The 19,241-nt window shown below is 43.9% G+C and overlaps 1 protein-coding gene across 3 annotated transcripts in view; it reads left to right on the top strand.

Moving 5' to 3' along the window:
• LOC141105649 (alpha-2-macroglobulin-like protein 1) overlaps nt 1–19,241 on the top strand; it is a 583,128-nt gene that overhangs the window by 120,744 nt on the left and 443,143 nt on the right. For all 3 annotated transcript variants that reach the window (XM_073595625.1, XM_073595627.1, XM_073595626.1), the window contains exons 15-16: nt 4,993–5,142; nt 7,772–7,903. In XM_073595625.1, coding sequence (XP_073451726.1) covers nt 4,993–5,142; nt 7,772–7,903 — 282 coding nt within the window. The remainder of the gene's footprint in view (nt 1–4,992; nt 5,143–7,771; nt 7,904–19,241) is intronic.

Genomic DNA, 19,241 nt, shown 5'->3' with positions numbered 1-19,241 from the left:
ACACAGATACACAACAAGACAATACCCAGGTACTCACAGACCTACGTGCAATCGCAGAACAGTCACAGACCTACGTGCACTCGCAATACTCAAGTATACAGTACACAATACACAAGTATTAACGATCCACACACACTACTCAGAAAACACTCAGGTACTCACACTACACAGGTACTATGACCCCTGTTATAACCCCCTGTTTTAAACTCTGGTTTTTAACTCACCACTTATACCAGTTCCACTTACACAGAGTTCCACAGCCTCAGACTGAGCATGCTCAGAATGAGTCCTACACACAGTTATATAGGCACCTGTGAGCAATTAACCACCCCCCTTAATTGATAGCCTGAAGGAACCAGAGAAAAAAAAAGCTATTTGAAAAGTGACAGAAAAAGGTGATTGAAAAACTAAAAGGAAAAGCCCCAAAAATGCAACTCAGCAAACAAAAAGCAAGACTTGTTCACTCTTCCTCTGGTTTTTAACTCACCACTTATACCAGTTCCACTTACACAGAGTTCCACAGCCTCAGACTGAGCACGCTCAGAATGAGTCCTACACACAGTTATATAGGCACCTGTGAGCAATTAACCACCCCCCTTAATTGATAGCCTGAAGGAACCAGAGAAAAAAAAAAAAAGCTATTTAAAAAGTGACAGAAAAAGGTGATTGAAAAACTAAAAGGAAAAGCCCCAAAAATGCAACCCAGCAAACAAAAAGCAAGACTTGTTCACTCTCCCTCTGGTTTTTAACTCACCACTTATACTACTTCCACTTACACAGAGTTCCACAGCCTCAGACTGAGCACGCTCAGAATTAGTCCCACACACAGTTATATAGGCACCTGTGAGCAATTAACCACCCCCCTTAATTGATAGCCTGAAGGAACCAGAGAAAAAAAAAAAAAAAAAAAAGCTATTTAAAAAGTGACAGAAAAAGGTGATTGGAAAACTAAAAGGAAAAGCCCCAAAAATGCAACTCAGCAAACAAAAAGCAAGACTTGTTCACTCTCCCTCTGGTTTTTAACTCACCACTTATACCAGTTCCACTTACACAGAGTTCCACAGCCTCAGACTGAGCACTATAATAATATTAAAACGTTTTTATTATTATTATTGTTATTTATTATTATTAATTCAGTATGTTCCATTCGTTTAGATGCGGCATTCGTTATTTCGGATAATTTGTAACTTTGGATAAATTCGTATTCGTTACGTTCACTGACAGCCACATTTGAAAGGAGATTCCAATACCTATAATTTAATAGAAATAGTTAAGTTATTAGTTAAGTTATTATTAGTTAATTATTATTTCAGATTTCCAAATTTTCAAGTTTTTGGATTTTCGGATTTTCGTTCTTATTTTTGGATTTTTGTTCTTTTGAATTTTCGTTCTTATTTTTGGATTTTCTACTTTTCGGATTTTCTACTTTTCGGATTCTCTCATTTCGAATTTCCGAATTTTTGAATTTACGAATATTCAAATTTACGAATTTACGAATATTCGAAGTTACAAATTTATGAATTTTCAAAAAATTAAAATTTACGAATTTTCGGATTTTCAAATTTACGAATTTTCAAATATTTGAATGTATGAATATTCTGAAAAATTTGTTAAAAAGGTTTTCATTAATTCGGATATTTCCAAATTAACGAATTTGTCTAAATCCATTACAAAACAAATTTGGAACTAAACTAATTGCACAGGTCTACCCTGACCTCAGAAGAGAGTGGGTAGCGGTCCCTTGCTATGATGTTAAACAGTTTTCTATGGACAATGAGGGGATGCGTTCTTGCATAAACATGGACATTATCTCCTGGATTCTTTACCTGGTAGGGCAGAGCTTGCTCACTATTTGATGTTATGTTTACATCTGTGACCTGGTAAGGGTTGATGCTTTTGCAAAGTGACAACACTGATCCTCTTACAACTGGATATGTATGTGCTCTTACATTAGGATCTTATGGAAGCACTGCCAAGCTTATATTGCATTTCCCTTAGCAGAAACATGCTGTCCACTGTGTACATGTTACAGGAATTTAAAAAAAATTGTAGTGACCCTACTTGAAACCCTTACTGGGTGACACTTCCATTCTCACAAACAGGGCATCTGTTTTGTTTTGGAGCCTACTGCTCCCAAAACAACATTCCTGACTGCATTTTAGCTCTGTTACCATATCTATGAGAACCTTGCTCCTGATCTTGGTTTAAATGGATTAGAGGATACAGAGAGGGGAGTTCCCCTATGGAACAAGAGCCAATGCCTTGTGTTAGTAATATCTGGTGTGCTACTCTGTGTGGCACTCCTAACTAATGCTAGGCCCAGTTAAAATTCTTCTTGTTATAAGTGGACTTTATGGCCAACTAAGGTAAATACAGTTCAAAATAGTCCACTTAAGTGCTTATATATGTTTGCAACTTTTTATCTAATGCATTATGTAACTGGTATGTGTGTGCCCCTAACATGGTCTGGTTTAGCATGTACCCCCCACATTCACCATCTGGGGTAACTAATTGGTGACCTATTAAATAGCTTTTCACTACATACCTTATTCTCTAAGCTTCCTCCCTTTCCGAGCCCTCCGATCCCCCAGGTGAGTCTACAAAGACTATTTTATTTCTCTTCCCCATCTTCCCTTCATTGTTTTTTTCCCCCTTCTATCCCCTCCCCTCCTGCTCCCCCCACCCTTTTTTTTGATACCACTAATTGCTGACCCTGATGGCAGGTATCTGGTTCTGGTAGGATCAATCTATGATTCTTCTATAATGTTTGCCACCTACTGTGCTCCTAATTTGGGTCAAATCGAATACTTTACACATTTTCTGAGTATTCGACTCTCTTACTCACGTTATGTTAGTGTTTTGTGGGAACTCAAACTCAGTCATGTATCTTCATAAGGATCCTCATGTTCCCAGTAACCATACTGTATCCAAAGTGGATATTTCCATGGCCAGGAAGTTTTGTTCTCTTTTGCCTTAGTACAGTCTTGTAGATGTTTGCAGGGAAAAGCATCCTTCTACTGTATATTATATTTATTTATTTATTTATTTATTTCAGGTACTTATATAGCGCCGTCAATTTACGCAGCGCTTTACATATTCATTGTACATTCACATCAGTCCCTACCCTCAAGGAGCTTACAATCTAAGGTCCCTAACTCACATTCATACATACTAGGGACAATTTTTTTTAGACAGGATCCAATTAACCTACCAACATGTCTTTGGAGTGTGGGAGGAAACCGGAGTACCCGGAGGAAACCCACGCAGGCACAGGGAGAACATGCAAACTCCAGGCAGGTAGTGTCATGGTTGGGATTCGAACCAGCGACCCTTCTTACTGCTAGGCGAAAGTGCTACCCACTACACCACTGTGCTTTACACTCTAATCCCCAGAGCTCATTCTCTCACAAATTGTTTCATCATATTTTTCCCCTGACAGACAGTGCATCTATCATCCCTATCCCATAGTCTGACCATGATATAGTGGGCTTGAGATTTGATTTACCACTGCCTGATAAGTCTGGCTTAAGCTTAAAGAACTATAAGGAACTTATTTGATAGTACCTTGTCTCCCTGAGAATTTCCTATGCAATCTCAACCCAATGTTTTTGAGGATGTCAAACAGATGGTTATTTAAGTGCATATTTGGTGGGACTGGGAAAATGTAAAAAGATTTTGGATTATGGTCTATCAAATGCTCTATACGGTTTCGGGTATGTCCTTTATATAAAACCCCATACGAAGCTAGAGGTTGTATCAACGCTCAATTTAAACTAGTCATGCATATTCTTACAGCAGCAAAGAGGATTATAGCGAGAGCATGGGGAACCCAAACTATCCCCTTTAACGATGCCACCCATCTTTATCCCTGACTCTCTGCTCCTATGAAAGTGATTGTAACCCTAAAGAAAAAAAAAGTTATCCTGTTCCTTTAAAGCAAGATATACAGCATAGTGATTGTGCAGTGTCATTTGCTGTAAAATACCTAGTTGATCCTGCCTGTTCCTATGTCCCCCTTAGTATGCTGACCACGGTTACCATGGTTGCTGATCCATGATACTGTAGTCAGTTTTCGTGCCTCCATCATCCAGCAGTTTCTCCCTCTCCCCCTTCCTTCCTGCCTATCAGCTTGGGAGTCTGTGTGTGAGCCATCTCCTCTCCACCCCTCCTCTCCTCTCTTCTCCCTACCGCTAATCCACTGTGGCTGTAAAAATACTAATTACAAATCCTGGAATCCCCTTCTGTTACAGCAAGATAAACTGTGCAGTGTCTGTTTTTTTTTTAATTATGCAGCAAAATACCCTATTTCAGAGCAAGAGAACTGGGAGTTCACGTGACCGCACAGTGGCGCTGTAAATTAAGGTATTTTGCTGCTTATTTTTTAAAAAACACATACACTTCAGAGTATAGCTTGCTGTAACACAAGGGATTCAACCGCTTGAAGTATCAACAAGGCAAGTGGGAGAATACTAAAGATGAACACTGTAATGGGCAAATCCTTTTAAACTTCTAATTTTCCTCCACTTCCCCTCCCTAATCCCCCTCTATTTTCTCCTCTCCCTCTCTGGGGGTTAGGTGGAACCAGAATAGGATAAGGGTGCCCTAACCCCATCTCTTTCTATCCCCCATCCCCTATCCTACATAATTTAGCCTTTTGTGTGTGTGTGTGGGGGGATTGTTCAATCCAGTTGATCTCCCTTATAATGTTTTCTTTTTTTTATTATTATTGCTCCAATTTAACACTATTGTGTAAGTGCAGTATTTTCTGCCTTATAATTTGATTGTAAGAGATTTTTAAATTTATTGTATGATTTATTACTGCAGTGCTGCATTTAGAGTGATACCACTTTTATTGATTTAAGAACTAATATAAGAGCTGCTCATACTTTTCAAAATTCCTCTATGAAGGTCAATATATGAGGTGTTCTTTTTATTATTGTCTCCAGCTTTGACATTTACATTTTTATCTTTGTCCTACTTTTTAATCCCCAGGTATCTGTTGGGTTCTCCCCTGATGAGGTCCTCCCAGGATCAGATGTGTCTCTTCAGGTTCAGGCTGCTCCTGGCTCTCTCTGTGGTCTTAGGGTGGTGGACAAGAGTGTGGTTCTAATGAAACCCGAAGCTGAGCTTACTAGTGAAAAAGTAAGCCAGTTGGTCGCCAGTGTGTTCTTTGTGTATTACTCCAGAAACATTTGACAAGAGTATTCAGGGCCCTAAAATTATGACAGCTTCCTTCCTTGTCACTGATGGAGATGTTATTTATATACAGAAACAAGGAGGTCCTTAGGGCCTCTTGTCCTGCAGGATGATGAGGACTTACCCAGTAGATTGTTTAAAGGCACTACAAAATACTAGAGGGGCTATAGTAGTGGATTCAACATGTCCTCCAGTTATGCCTAGTCATACTGTAAGACAGTGGCAGCACGTTCATATGGGGCTTAGGGGTGCCAACCCTGATCCATTTGCTGGCCCCTAATTTACATGCAGGGCGCCAGACGCTTGGATTCCAATAGGGTTTTTTTTTTAACCACATGATTAAAATCTGAAGCTCTAATTGGCTTCAAAAAAGGGTGGGCGCGGGGTGCAGAGTACTGCGCCCTAAGCCCACCCAGTTGTGTGACAATAGCAAATGAACCTTGTTTTCCTGATTCTCCTCCCAGCCAATAAGGAAGCACGTCCTGAGACCCAATCGTGTCTCAGGACACACTTCCTATTCAGCCAGGAGGAGAAGTAACTGGCCGGCTCTTCCTTCCCCCTGCGTTCACGTACATCTAATGCCGATGCTTGCGGTGGTCCACTGCATTCCACTGTCCATCTCCCACGTGGGGGTTAAGGTGCTTGCGGCGGTCGCCACCTTCCAGTGCCTCTCCCCCCGGGGGGTGATGTTAGTTTGCCGCCACTCCCCTGAAATATTTAGCACCAATCGCCACTGCTGGAAGAGTTACCAGACTCTGATATGAGCAGCAAAGGAATCATGTCAGCAAAGCAACAGCATGAAAGGCTTAATTTAATGGACATTGTTTCATCAGTGTGGATAGGTACAGGTATACTGCTGTGTAAGGGAAACCTGGAAATGAGTGTTGACAGAGCAGAAGACTGGCTTCATAGTGCATGGTGTGTGACTGCAGATCTGAGGTGAAGTGACCACCGTAACGATCATTGCTCAATTTACCAGACTAGAACCTGGACTCTGTTTTACCACTTGAGTACTAGTCTAAAATAACCTGTCAATTCCTGACCGTTTATTAGTGCTCTGATAATTTGATTGACAGTTACTGATGCAGCATTTTACCCAAATACATTTGTAGCACTGCCCCCATGGGGGTTCCTGAATTTAGACTCCCCTGGGCCTCCCACTGATTATCCTTCAGCCAGTTACATGGTATTTTCACATAGCCAGGTGCACTCACTCTTCCACTCGTTGTCTCCAATGACCAGTGTAGGGGGATTTGTTTATGTGTTTTATTTGGAGAACTTGGATAGGAGAGGGGAATTAGTGTGATACTCCAAATTAACTATGCACAAGTGAGGACAACTCTCTTTCTGTAGAACTGTGGAGCAGATTATCTGCTGTATGAAAGAACAAGTCTCTCTTTAACAGAAGAGCTCAGTAGACTTTGTTAGTGGACTTAAGTCTTCAAGACTCTTCTAGCTAGTGTGTCCTTTAGCTCACACACCCAATATGCTGATTTCAGCAACACACACAGTCTCCGGAAGCCCTTCAGGTTTCTGTACTCACAAAATGTCCATGGACAGCTGGTAGCTTCCTTCCAACTTCCAAGCCACACTCTATACCAGTGATGCCAGACCAGATCCATAGACTTCCTCCCTTGGTCAGCTTGCACGGTAACCCTGGGTTGAAGCTTTTAGACTCTAGGCCCTCAGGTCAGGCACCTGAGGCCGCATGGCAGCCTATACTGGGGAGAGGCAGCCGACCCCACCCCACCTGAACCTCCTCCCCACCTGAAACTTATCATAAGTGATTCATGCTGATAGCAGAGGAACAAAGCAGCAGACAAAAATGACACGCTGTGCTCCTAAATGAGACAAGTACACACTTTAGAGGGATATGATTTGGTCATATTTCATGTCTGAGGTTTACAACCACCTTAATGTTCAGATGTGCAGGATACAGTATGTAAAAGGGTTAATATACAGAACACTAGAGTCAGAGATGGGGAGGGGGTGGGGTTCTAAAAAAAACCCTCCAAAACCATTCCTGTATCACTAAAACAGAAGAAAAGAAACTGCAGCTGTTGATCCATTAATTCCTTCCTTATTCTCAAGAACTCAATGTCTCTCCTCCCCCTGTTTAAATAGGAAGGGGAGGAATCAACACAGTAAACAATAACATGTGATCACTGTGGTGACCAATCACAGCCACCACATGATACCAAGCCCCTTAGTCTAATGATGGCTCAGTCAGTACACAAGGATTACCAGGCAGATAGTTTCCCAAAGACAATTTATCCAGTGCCATTTATAAACGCACCAGGTAAATATAGGATCGCTGATTCTGAATTTAAAGACGTGCCCTGATAGAAAGAGGGTTAAGATCTGTTTGTCTGTGCCTAATCTGATCATCGACCATAATTTGCTCAGCGTTAGGCCAGCTTTACACTGCTCTCGCAGCATTCCTACCTGCTGTTGACTGTTGCCACTGGTGTTATAGCAGGATGATGATTCATTGTATACACTGCTCACATATGCCACAGTCTTGTATGTACAGTATTTATTTCTCATAACCTCTGCTAATTCCCATTCTTTCCAGATTTACAATCTGTTTCCTTATTCGGAATCTGGTGACTATGACTGGCGAATTCAGGAGTCTGAAAGCTGTTATTATTCAGTGCATTCTACTGAGAGGCTCAAACGTTCTTTTGATGTACATGGCCAATTAAAGGTATGATACCATAATATTTGCTTTTCAGTCATTTAGTCATGTCCGACTCTTCGTGACCTCATGGACCATCGTGGCAGGCTTTTCTCTCTTCCACTACCTCCCGGAGCTTGCTTAACTTCATGTTCCTTGTTTCGATGATGCTATCTATCCATGTTTGCTGTCGTCTTCTTCTCCTTTTTCCTTCCATGTTTCCCAGCATCAGGATCTTTTCCAATGAGTCCTCTCTTTGCATTGGCCAAAGTTTTTGAGTTTTAACTTCAGGATCTGTCGCTCCAGTGAATATTCAGGGTTCATTTCCTTCAGGATTGACTGGTTTGATCTTCTTGCCATCCAAGGGACTCCAACGCCATAGTTCAAAAGCATCAATTCTTCGGCGTTGAGCCTTCCTTATGGTCCAGCTTTCACAGCCATAGGTTACTACTGGGAATCCCATAGCTTTAACTTTATGGCACTTTGTCGGTAGGGTGATGTCTCTGCTTTTTATAATGTTGTCTAGGTTTGCCATTGCTTTCCTCCGAAGAAGCAAGCATCTCTTAATTTCATGGCTACAGTCACCGTCTGCCGTGATCTTGGAGCCTAGGAAGATAAAATCTGTCACTGTTACCATTTCTTCTCCTTCTAGTTCTATCCTTCTACTTCTATCATAGTATTTAATCTGTTGTAAAAAAGAAAACACTTAAATGTACAGCAGGGCTGTAAATGTATTTTTTTCTTTATTATTGTGATACTCAAATCACTCTTGGTACAATATAATAATAATGTGCAAAGTATATGATTGCAACTGTGTTAAAGTGGTAGTAAACCGCACTTTTTTAAACCCTGCAAGACAATGGCATAATGTTTTAGTATGCACCGTATACTAGCATATTACGCAATACATACCTTAGAATGAAGCCCTCCAGCAGCGCGCTGTTTCCGCTGACAAGGCTTTCATTTTCACCTGGTCTTCCTTCCGGTTTCCAGTGCTCTTGACCGAGTTGCGATGATGCCACTCCCACACGCGTTGAAGTCATGGCTGCTACATGTGTTGTAGTATGTTGGCCGATTTATGTAGGATATTATATTAATATATATGTGTACACATACAGTACAATACTGACATATGGACCAGGCCAGAATTCAGTTGATAATGGTTGAGTTGCCAACTCAATTCTGACCTGATCAATATGTCAGTATTGTACTGTCAGTATCACTCTAGTTATGATTTGGTCTTTGTTGAATCAGTTGTGTATAATATGCTAAAGGTTATGACATATATTGATGTAAAGAACTTTCTACCTTTCATGGCGAAGATACTGGCAAGTATTTCCACTGCCGCTTTGTCTGGACAGATGATCTTATAAACACTGATGTCAATCTGATACTATGTAAAGCATCCTCTGGTCCCATTCAAGTGGAATTTTGGACTAAATGATCCAAGTAACTGCTCTATTGAAGGGAATGAGGGGTCGGCCTACAGCAAATTACAAAAGAAAATTGAGGCTGGCAGAAGTCTCATTCTGGACTGGTGAGGAAGATTACTAAAACTGAACAATTCATCTTTAAAAATGAAACCCTTGAGCCTCGAGTTGAGAGAATCCTGGACGTATGTGGATTGGAGCTCCCAGAGTATACCAAGCTTTACTTTCAGTGAGATGGTGAGAGATCTGATAAAGTCAGACCGAGGACTGGATTGTGACATCAGCTTGTCTTTGCACAATATTAAAGATCTTGATATGATATACTGGAGAAACTGCAAGCTTTACAACTATACGGGCCACTGATGTTTACCAAATCCTTTTCCAGAGAAGCCCGCAGCAAGACGCAGGCTTAGGCGCAAGGCTGGAATGACAGGGTAGCAGGGCAAATAAGCAATGATAGGGGTTAAACTTGTGGGAGTGTAGTTTGCCAGGGTAGGGGATGGCCTTAGTAAGTCTATTCCTGGGGGGGTAAGAGGAGCCTGGGGGCCGGTGGTTCAGTCACAGGTCATTGGAAGAAGAAGGAGCTCCTTGTGACTGACTGCTGCATCCTGTCTTTATCCCCACAAGCATGGCCGGCATGGATGCTTTCCTGGTTCAGCTGAGGGCAGCCGTGGCTTCCCAGGGATCGCAATGGATCCAGCAACAGATTGCCACCATTGAGGAGGAAGGTATAGCAGGCACTTCTGGGGCCAGCTCGCTCGGAAGTCTTGGCCTCCAGAGCGCTTTTCATCCCCCTCATCCCCCCAAGTTCAGCGCCATCAAGGGAGCCCCAATGCGAGGGACCCTCCAGGCCCACCAGCTCCTTCGTCTACACAGGTGACCGGTGCTGTCTCTGGGAGGAATCCCCAGTGGAGGCGGAGCTTGTCTGGTGGGGATCGCTGCTCAGTTTCTCCCCCAGTCCTGACAGCACCACGTGGGAGGCAGGATCTTGCGGCCCCCTCCCCTGGTGATGTGCCTATCAGGAAGGCGGTACGGCGTGAGAGAGGTCGCCATGCAGGTGCTGGCCAGTCATCCGGAGCGGCCGGTTGTCCCCCACCCACCCAACAAGATGGTCGGATCCTCTGTTCAGGGCCAGGTGCGTGCCCCCCCTTCCCGGGCATAAGGGAATCTCTCCAGGAGGTCAGCGAGGAATTCTTATGGTGCCGCTGGCGCAGGAGCGAGGCATGGCCTGGGGGCTGGGACAAGCACTTCCAGTCCTGGTGCCAGCACTTCCTCGGTGGTGGTCCCTTTGGGGGCAAGTCAGCAGGATGTGGCCTTCCTCCGGTCAGAAGGTGAGCTGTCCATCTCGGAGGATGAAGTGCCAGATCGCTCGGCAGCGGTGGATGCGGGACGTGCGGCTGTGGGTCCTTCTCCTGTGCAGCCTGGTGAGTCCATTAATAATGCTCTTTCCTCTTTACAGGCTGTGTTGGGTGGGCTTTTAAACTCGGGGTGGGGGGCAGGGTGTACCTCCTCCCTCGCCGGTGTTGTATAGTGCACCCTCACCTCACTCAGTGGTCCACGCGGCTGCTGCATCAGGACCCGAGTCTATTTGCAGCATCTCTTGACAGGTTTAAGATTGCTGGTCCAGCACTTCGAGGTAAGTAGCAGCACCTCTTGCCCTGTGTCCGGGTGGGTCCCTGGTCAGCCAGGGTCAGGCTCCTTGCCCTGGAGGTTCCGGGGGCTGGGGATGGTCAGTGGTCCGGCCTCAGTTGGGGGAGGTGGGGCGACGGGGCAGTTGGGGGTGCCCGTTTCTGACAAACCCGACGCAGTTAAGGATTCAAGTAAGGTGGCTGACACCGTGCGTTTGGCAGATGCGGCCAAATGTGAGGTATACGTGTGTTTTGAGGGCCCCCTGGGGGCACATCTCAAGCCAGTATTGAGGGAAAAAATATGGAAAGGTGAGTATGTGGAGATTTTTTCCTTATTACCACTTGATAAGTTCAATTTGGATAGGGTGAAACCTAATGAGTCAAAAAAGGAGGAGGAGGAAAAGTGTTGCTATCGCCTGATTCCCCGATCCCTCGGTAACTAGCTTCAGGTGTTCGTGATCTTAGGGAGAAACAGCCCGAGTGCTGCTCTGCGCTTTTTTGCTATCTGGACACCAACGGGTGTATGGGGGGCAGGCGTGGCTCAGATATGACGAACAATTTAGTCAGCGGAAAGCAATTCGCCAATCCCTACGCTGGGACCATAAGGACATCAACTTATGGATGAAACTTATGTCTTCAGCGCGGGCCCCTGCAGCGTTATTTCCCAGCAGGGTCGGTGGTTCAGATGCACCAGGACAACCGGCCCAAAAACGAAAAGGTCTGTGTTGGCTGTTCAATGAAGGGGTGTGCAGGTTTGGAAACGGTTGCCATTGCAAACATGAATGTTTGGGCTGCGGGGGTAGTCACACATTGTCATGCTGTTTTAAACGAGGAAAAGGACATTCAGGAAAGAGGGACAACTCCGGTGAGAGTGGAAAGGATGCTTCCTTTTCTAAGTAGGTATCCAGACCGGGCGGGTGCAGGACTCTTGGAATTGGTTTTTAGGGAAGGGTTTCATATTCCGTGCTTGTTGCGGCACATCCCCCTATGTCTCGTAAATTACGTTCAGCGTTACAACATCCTTCTGTAGTTTCAGAGAAATTGTCCAAGGAAGTGGCGTTGGGTCACATGTGTGGCCCCTTCTCAACTCCTCCGCTGGTGGACCTAGTAGTTTCTCCATTGGGGTGGTGCCCAAGAAGGAGCCAGGTAAATTTTGTTTGATTCATCACCTGTCCTTCCCAAAAGGGGTTCTGTAAATGACGCCATTGACCCGGAGGCATGCTCGGTATCATATACCCCATTTGATACCGTGGTGTGTTGGGTCCGGCGGTATGGTCAGGGTGCCCTTATGGCAAAAACGGATGTGGAAGCCGCATTCCAGCTGCTGCCAGTTCATCCAGATAGTTTTTACCTTTTGGGGTGTCAGTGGCGGGACGTTTTTTATGTTGACTGGTGTTTGCCCATGGGCTGTTCGATCTCATGCTCTTTGTTTGAGACCTTCAGTTCATTTGTGGAATGGGTGGTGAGGGACGTGTCGGGCATCAATTCCATCATCCATTACCTAGACGACTTTCTTTGCATGGGTCCTCCTTCTTCTAGGTCATGCGGTATTTTGCTGGCTACTTTGCAGCATTTCATGGAACGTTTCGGAATACCGCTGGCGCCTGACAAAACTGTTGGCTCAGTGGTTGAGATTAGCTTCTTGGGCATAGTAATTCGATTCACGGGCCATAGAGTGTCGCCGGCCGGCAGACAAGTTACACGGTTTACAGGCTGAGAACCCCTCGGTGGGGAGCAAACGTAAAATCCAATTACGGCAGCTGCAATCCCTGTTAGGAAAGTTGAATTTTGCGTGCAGGATTATGCCCATGGAACAGGTGTTATGTCGCCGCTTGGCAGCACGCGATGCTGGCATCTCCTCTCCCACACATTGCATTACTCTGACGCGGGAGCGCTGGGAGGACCTGCTTGTTTGGGATTTCTTGGACTCTTATAATGGCCGGTCTTTATGGATGGAGGGGCCGGAGAGCAATTTTGAACTGGATTTTTACACCGATGCGGCGGGTCATCCGATTTTGGGGCTTATTTTGGGGGACGGTGGTGTGTGGAGAGTTGGCCAGAGGCTTGGTGCGGGGCGGGGTTTCTCAAGAACCTGGTAATGCTGGAACTTTTTCCAGTGATTGTGGCAGTGGAGATTTGGGGGCCACCTTCCGGGACTGGAAGATAAGGCTCCACTGCGATAATCTGGGGTAATTCAGGTCATCAATCAAGTGACGGCTTCTTCTGCTCCGGTGGTGCGCTTGTTGTGTCATCTGGTGATGCGTTGTTTGCAATTAAATATTTTTATGTATGCAGTGCACATTAAAGGAACATCTAACGCAGTGGCTGATGCTTTGTCTTGGTTTCAGTGGGACAAATTCCGGGAGTTGGCACCGGGAGTGGAGCAACACGGGAGTTTTGTCCCCAACAGCTATGGCAAATTGCATTGGAGTCATCACAGGCTTGATCCAGAATTCCATAAGCATGGATACATGGTCAGCTTATGCAAAGTTTTGGCAGGAGTGGTGTGAGTTGCTGGAAAATTTGGTCAATGCCTTGAAGGATCCTTAACACGGTTACAACGTATCTGTGAACGGATTGTTTGTAAATAAATGTTATGGTTAAATGTTAATAAAATGACCGGTGCGGCCAATTTATTCCAAAATGGGTGTTGTTTGATTATTGATAAGGTAGTAGGTTTATGGTATTATAGGTATAGGCAATTTGCATCTGTCTTACCATAGTCAAGTGATGGTCTAAAGTTATATTATCTAATAACTGTTTCATGGGGATGTTTTAGAAACTGGTGAAGAGAGATGTAACCAGTTTTAACTTCATATTTTATACGAGCCATTTTTATAAAGCATTCAATACCTTAAATCATAATGTTATGTTTGTTGTTTGATTTATGGGTCAGTTCTAGTAGTTAGAACCGACTCAAGTGGGGGTATATGTTGCAATATGTTGGCCGATTTATGTAGAATATTATATTATTATATATGTGTACACATACTGTACAATAATGACATATTGACCAGGCCAGAATTCAGTTGTTAATGCTTGAGTTGCCAACTCAATTTTAACATATCAAAGGAATAGCTGATGACACTTTGATATGCTAATCTTATGCAAGTCTACCTAGGTATGTGAGGAATGGCCTGTTAATCTAAGGGTACATTGTTTACATACTTAAGGATGATAAAGGACCATAGAAGTATGATGGAAGTATTGATGGTAATTACAAGTAGAGTCTTTTCACTTTGATTAACAATAAGATCAAATAGTATTTTGGGTTGACCTAGCAGAACCCCCCACCAGGGGGACGATTCAAGCTGGCAGTCAGTCTTTTCATTCTCCATGAAGTAGAGGACCACAGGTCTAGATATAGTCTAGGACAAATGGGACTCTGAAGGCTACTGTTCATTGTCATATTTACTCTGTTGGATTTTGTCATCTGTTGCAAGTATCTTATGGACTTTGTTCTGTCTGAAGTTTCCAATAAATGCATCTCTCTGGAAGAATCGAGTTGCTGCTGGAAATGATTTGCATCATACTAAAAATTACTTAATAATCATTTACTCACTACTATATCACTACAACATGGAGCTCTGAAGGGACTGCATGCATGCAGTGGAAGTATCTCCTAAACAGTGCAAGTTTAGGAGATATTCACTGTACCTACAGGTAAGCCTTATTATAGGCTTACCTGTAGGTACAAGTCAAAATGACTTTACTACCACTTTAAAGGTTCAGCCTTTTTGCAGATTACAGGACATACATGATATCCAATATTTAAACTGAAACTCAAGCTAAATTTTTTTTTTTTTTTTAAATTTTGGATAAAGTAGGTAATGATTCCAAGTGTTGTCAGGTTTTTAATGCTGTCTGTGTGGGGAGATTTTCTCTGACAGTTGTTACTGGGACAGAAAGTATGGGGACATCCAGGGCTGGTACTACCACTATGCAAACTAGGCAGCCGCCTAGGGCGCACTGTTGCCTAGGGCGCCCGTCCGCTGGTGTTCCTACTACTACAGCAAGCAACTAAGTCTCAGCATCAGCAGGCAGCCGCTGCTCCGTTCGCACACAGTGTCAGAGGCGCAGCAGCAGAGGACTGTATCTATTTCCCGACTCCCGAATGAATGGAAGAAAGCAAACATTCATTGATTGGTGCTGGTAGTCTGCATTGATGGGCACTAGTAGGCTGTATTGTTGGGTTCTGGTAGTCTGCATTGAGGGGCACTGGTAGGCTGCATTGATGGGCACTGGTAGGCTGCATTTGATGGGCGCTGGTGAGGCTGCATATGATGAGCGCTGGTGGTCTGCATTTGATGGGCTCTTCATTAAAAAGGTAGGGTATACATGGGCAGGGCAAAGGGGGTGGAGTCAGGGGTGGAGCCAAGGGGGCGGCAAAATTAGGTTTTGTCTAGGGTGTCAAAAATCCTTGCACCAGCCCTGGGGACATCCCATCATAGTCAGTTGTCACTGAGACAAAAAGTAAGGAAAAACACACCATGGACAGTTGTTCCTGGGACAAAAAGTAAAAGAGATCCAAACATCAGCGGAGCGGACATGGACCTGTCATCTACCTGCTCAGCGAGGCAACTCTCCGCTGGCGGAGTCTACAAGTGTGAAAGAGCCCTAAGTGATGGCAAAATTAAAATTCTTCTACATATGATTGAAAAAGAGGGAATACTGCCACATGTCAATCTTCTCTGAAATATTGTTATCCTACCCCATATCTATCACAGCAGAACCCAGAAGGATGCATTGATTTGTCTGTCAAGTTTAGTAGTTTGGGGGGTCAGGCTTGAGTCAGAAATAGATGCCAAGTGCCCGTTTTACATTTTCTTGTTACCACGAACTGCAATATGACCTACCAACATAGCGAGAGATTTACTAAAACTTGTGCTCACAGCATCTGATGCAGCTGTGCATATTAATCCATTTCCTAACTTCAGCTTGTTCAATTAAATGAGTAAAGCCAGAAGGTTTTTTATCTTAATGTATAAAATGCATTCTATGCAGCAGCTCCCCTCAGACCCCCCCCCCCCCAGCGATGTCAACGAGTGTCTCCGCTATCCAGGAGATATCCCTCCTGATTGGCTGAGACACAGCAGCGGCACCGTTGGCTCCTGCTGCTGTCAATAAAAATCAGTTAGCCAATCAGGAGAGAGAGGAAAGGGGCCGAACCACAGCTCCATGTCTGAATAGACACACAGAACTGCAGCTCGGCTTGGGTGCCACCATAGTAAGCTGATTGCTGTGGGGGCACCCAACAGGGAGGGAGGGGCCAGAAGCACAGAAGAGTCACCCGAGAAGAGGAGGATCCGGGCTGCTCTGTGTAAATCCAGTGCATAGAGCACATAAGTATAACCTGTTTGTTATTTTTATAGGAAAAAAAGGAGCCTTTACAATCACTTTAACCATTTCATCCCCGGAAGATTTGGCTGCTCAATGACCGGGCCATTTTTTGCTATACGGCACTGCGTCGCTTTAACTAACAATTGCGCGGTCTTGCAACACTATAACCAAAGAAATCATGTGACGTGCCCCAGATGATTGCCGAGAGGGAGGAGGGAGAGGTGAACATGCTTCCGGCCCCATGGTGCCCTGGGAGGAAGTGGGAGCTGGATCCCTCTAAGAATAGGGTATATTCTCCCCTCCCAAAAAAATGACATGCCAAATGTGGCATGTCAGGGGGTCACCTTCACTTAAAGCAGAAGTTCTATTTTTGGGTGGAACTCTGCTTTAAAACAAACTTGTAACAAAAAAATTCCAACCACCAGCTTTGTCCAAGGCTCTCACCCTCCAGGCATGAAATAACACATGGCATGTCACCTGCCTCTCCACGGGTCTGGAGGATATTTGTTATGAGTAGGGATGAGCCCGATGTTGGAGTGGAACGTAAGTTCCACTCCAACAACGGGTGTTCGCCTGTTCGCCGAATAGCGAACAATTTGGGGTGTTCGTGGCAAATTCGAAAGCCGAGGAACACCCTTTAAAAGTATATGGGAGAAATCAAAAGTGCTAATTTTAAAGGTCAATATGCAGGTTATTGTCATAAAAAGTTTTTTAGGGACCTGGGTTCTGCCCCAGGGGACATGTATGAATGCAAAAAAAGTTTTAAAAACTGACGGTTTTTTGGGAGCAGTGATTTTAATAATGCTTAAAGTGAAACAATAAAAGTGAAATATTCCTTTAAATTTCGTACCCGGGGGGGTGTCTATAGTATGCCTGTAAAGTGGCGCATTTTTATTTTTTAATAAAGGACTTGTCCCCAAGCTGTGTCTTGTCTTTTTTAACATTTTGACACTTTTTTTGTGAAATGATAGGGTTACATTTGTACCCTGTTACCATTTCCCACGGGGTGAGGCCGGGATCTGGGGGTCCCCTTGTTAAAGGGGGCTTCCAGATTCCGATAAGCCCCCTGCCCACAGACCCCCACAACCACCGGGCAAGGGTTGTGGGGATGAGGCTCTTGTCCCCATCAACATGGGGACACGGTACTTTTGGGGCTACCCCAAAGCACCCTCCCCATGTTGAGGGCATGTGGCCTGGTACGGTCCAGGAGGGGGGGCGCTCTCTCCTCCCCCCTCTTTTCCTGGTCTGGTATGGATTTTTGGGGGGACCCCCACACCATTTTTTTAAATTTTGGCGTGGGGTTCCCCTTAAAACCCATACCAGACCCTTCAGGTCTTGAATGGATTTTGAGGGGGACCCCTACACCATTTAAAAAAAAAAATTGGCACAGGGTTCCCCTTAATATCCATACCAGACCTCCAGACCTGAAGGGCCTGGTATGGAATTTGGGGGAACCCCCCACACAATTTCTTTTTTAAATTTTGGTTCAGGGTTCCCCTTAATATTCATACCAAACCCAAAGGGCCTGGTAATGGACTGGGGGAATCCCATGCCGTTTTTTTCAATTACTTTTATCTGCATTGCCGAGACCCGACAATTCACTATAGCCGCTATTACTTTTAAATTACTTTTTTCCTTTAGAAATGTCATTTTGTGCAGGGACTGTTCTAAACATGGGAAAAATGCGCCACTTTACAGGCATACTATAGACACCCCTCAGACACGATATTTAAAGGAATATTTCACTTTTATTGTTTCACTTTAAGCATTCTTAAAATCACTGCTCCCGAAAAAACTGCAGTTTTTAAAACTTTTTTTGCATTGATACATGTCCCCTGGGGCAGGACCCGGGTCCCCAAACACTTTTTATGAAAATAACTTGCATATTAACCCTTAAAATTAGCACTTTTGATTTTTCACATTCGTGTCCCATAGACTTTAACGGTGTTCACACAAATTTTTTGCCTGTTCGCATGTTCTGCTGCGAACTGAACCGAGGGTGTTCGGCTCAGTCCCTAGTTATGAGGAAAGGTTGCGAGCACTAAACTTATTCTCTCTGGAGAAGAGACGATTGAGAGAGGATATGATTTCAATTTATAAATACCGTACTGGTGACCCCACAATAGGGATACAACTTTTTCATGGAAGGGAGTTTAACAAAACACGTGGCCACTCATTAAAATTAGAGGAAAAGAGGTTTAACCTTAAACTATGTAGAGGGTTCTTTACTGTAAGAGCAGCAAGGAAGTAGAACTTTCTTTCACAGGCAGTGGTCTCAGCGGGGAGCATCGATAGTTTCAAAAAACTATTAGATAAGCACCTGAACGACCACAACATACAGGGATATACAATGTAATACTGACATATAATCACACACATAGGTGTTAAGCCGCCCCTATTTCTCCTTTGAACCCGGGTTGGACCTATGGGTGTATGGATAGAACTCTCTGATCGATCGGGTAATCCAGACACACACATGGGATGGTGAATTGAAATTACAATGATTTACTGGGTTTGCATATATCTTATACACTTACAGAGAGAGAGAATAACCTCCCTCTTATTATCAGCCAATGAGATTGAAGCATAGACTTTATGAAAAAATAAGCATAAAACATCATAAATTGCATATTCTGCCTATAGATATCCCTCAGGCTATATCTAAATATAAGTTTATATATATATATGTGATCACGTATGGTAGGCAATCTGCCAATGTTCCAGACACCCAACTTCTAACATGTTATAACTTTGTTATTCATTGTCTATATTAAAATGTCAGGCTAACCACACGTACATCCTGTTCAAGTACATAGCTCGCAAATAATCTTTGCACTTCTAATTTTCTGCATAAGAAAGCAAAATACATTTCTTCTTGTATAACATATCTTAAAGCAGCACTCTAACATCCTTACAATCCCTCCTTTGATCATAACAGACGAAAAGTGTGTATTGATCACCAATATTATT

The sequence above is a fragment of the Aquarana catesbeiana genome, linkage group LG08, assembly GCF_042186555.1.
Source record: "Aquarana catesbeiana isolate 2022-GZ linkage group LG08, ASM4218655v1, whole genome shotgun sequence".
Lineage (NCBI taxonomy): Eukaryota > Metazoa > Chordata > Amphibia > Anura > Ranidae > Aquarana > Aquarana catesbeiana.
Note: the sequence above shows the minus strand (reverse complement) of the source record. Positions and strands in the feature narration are given on the sequence as shown.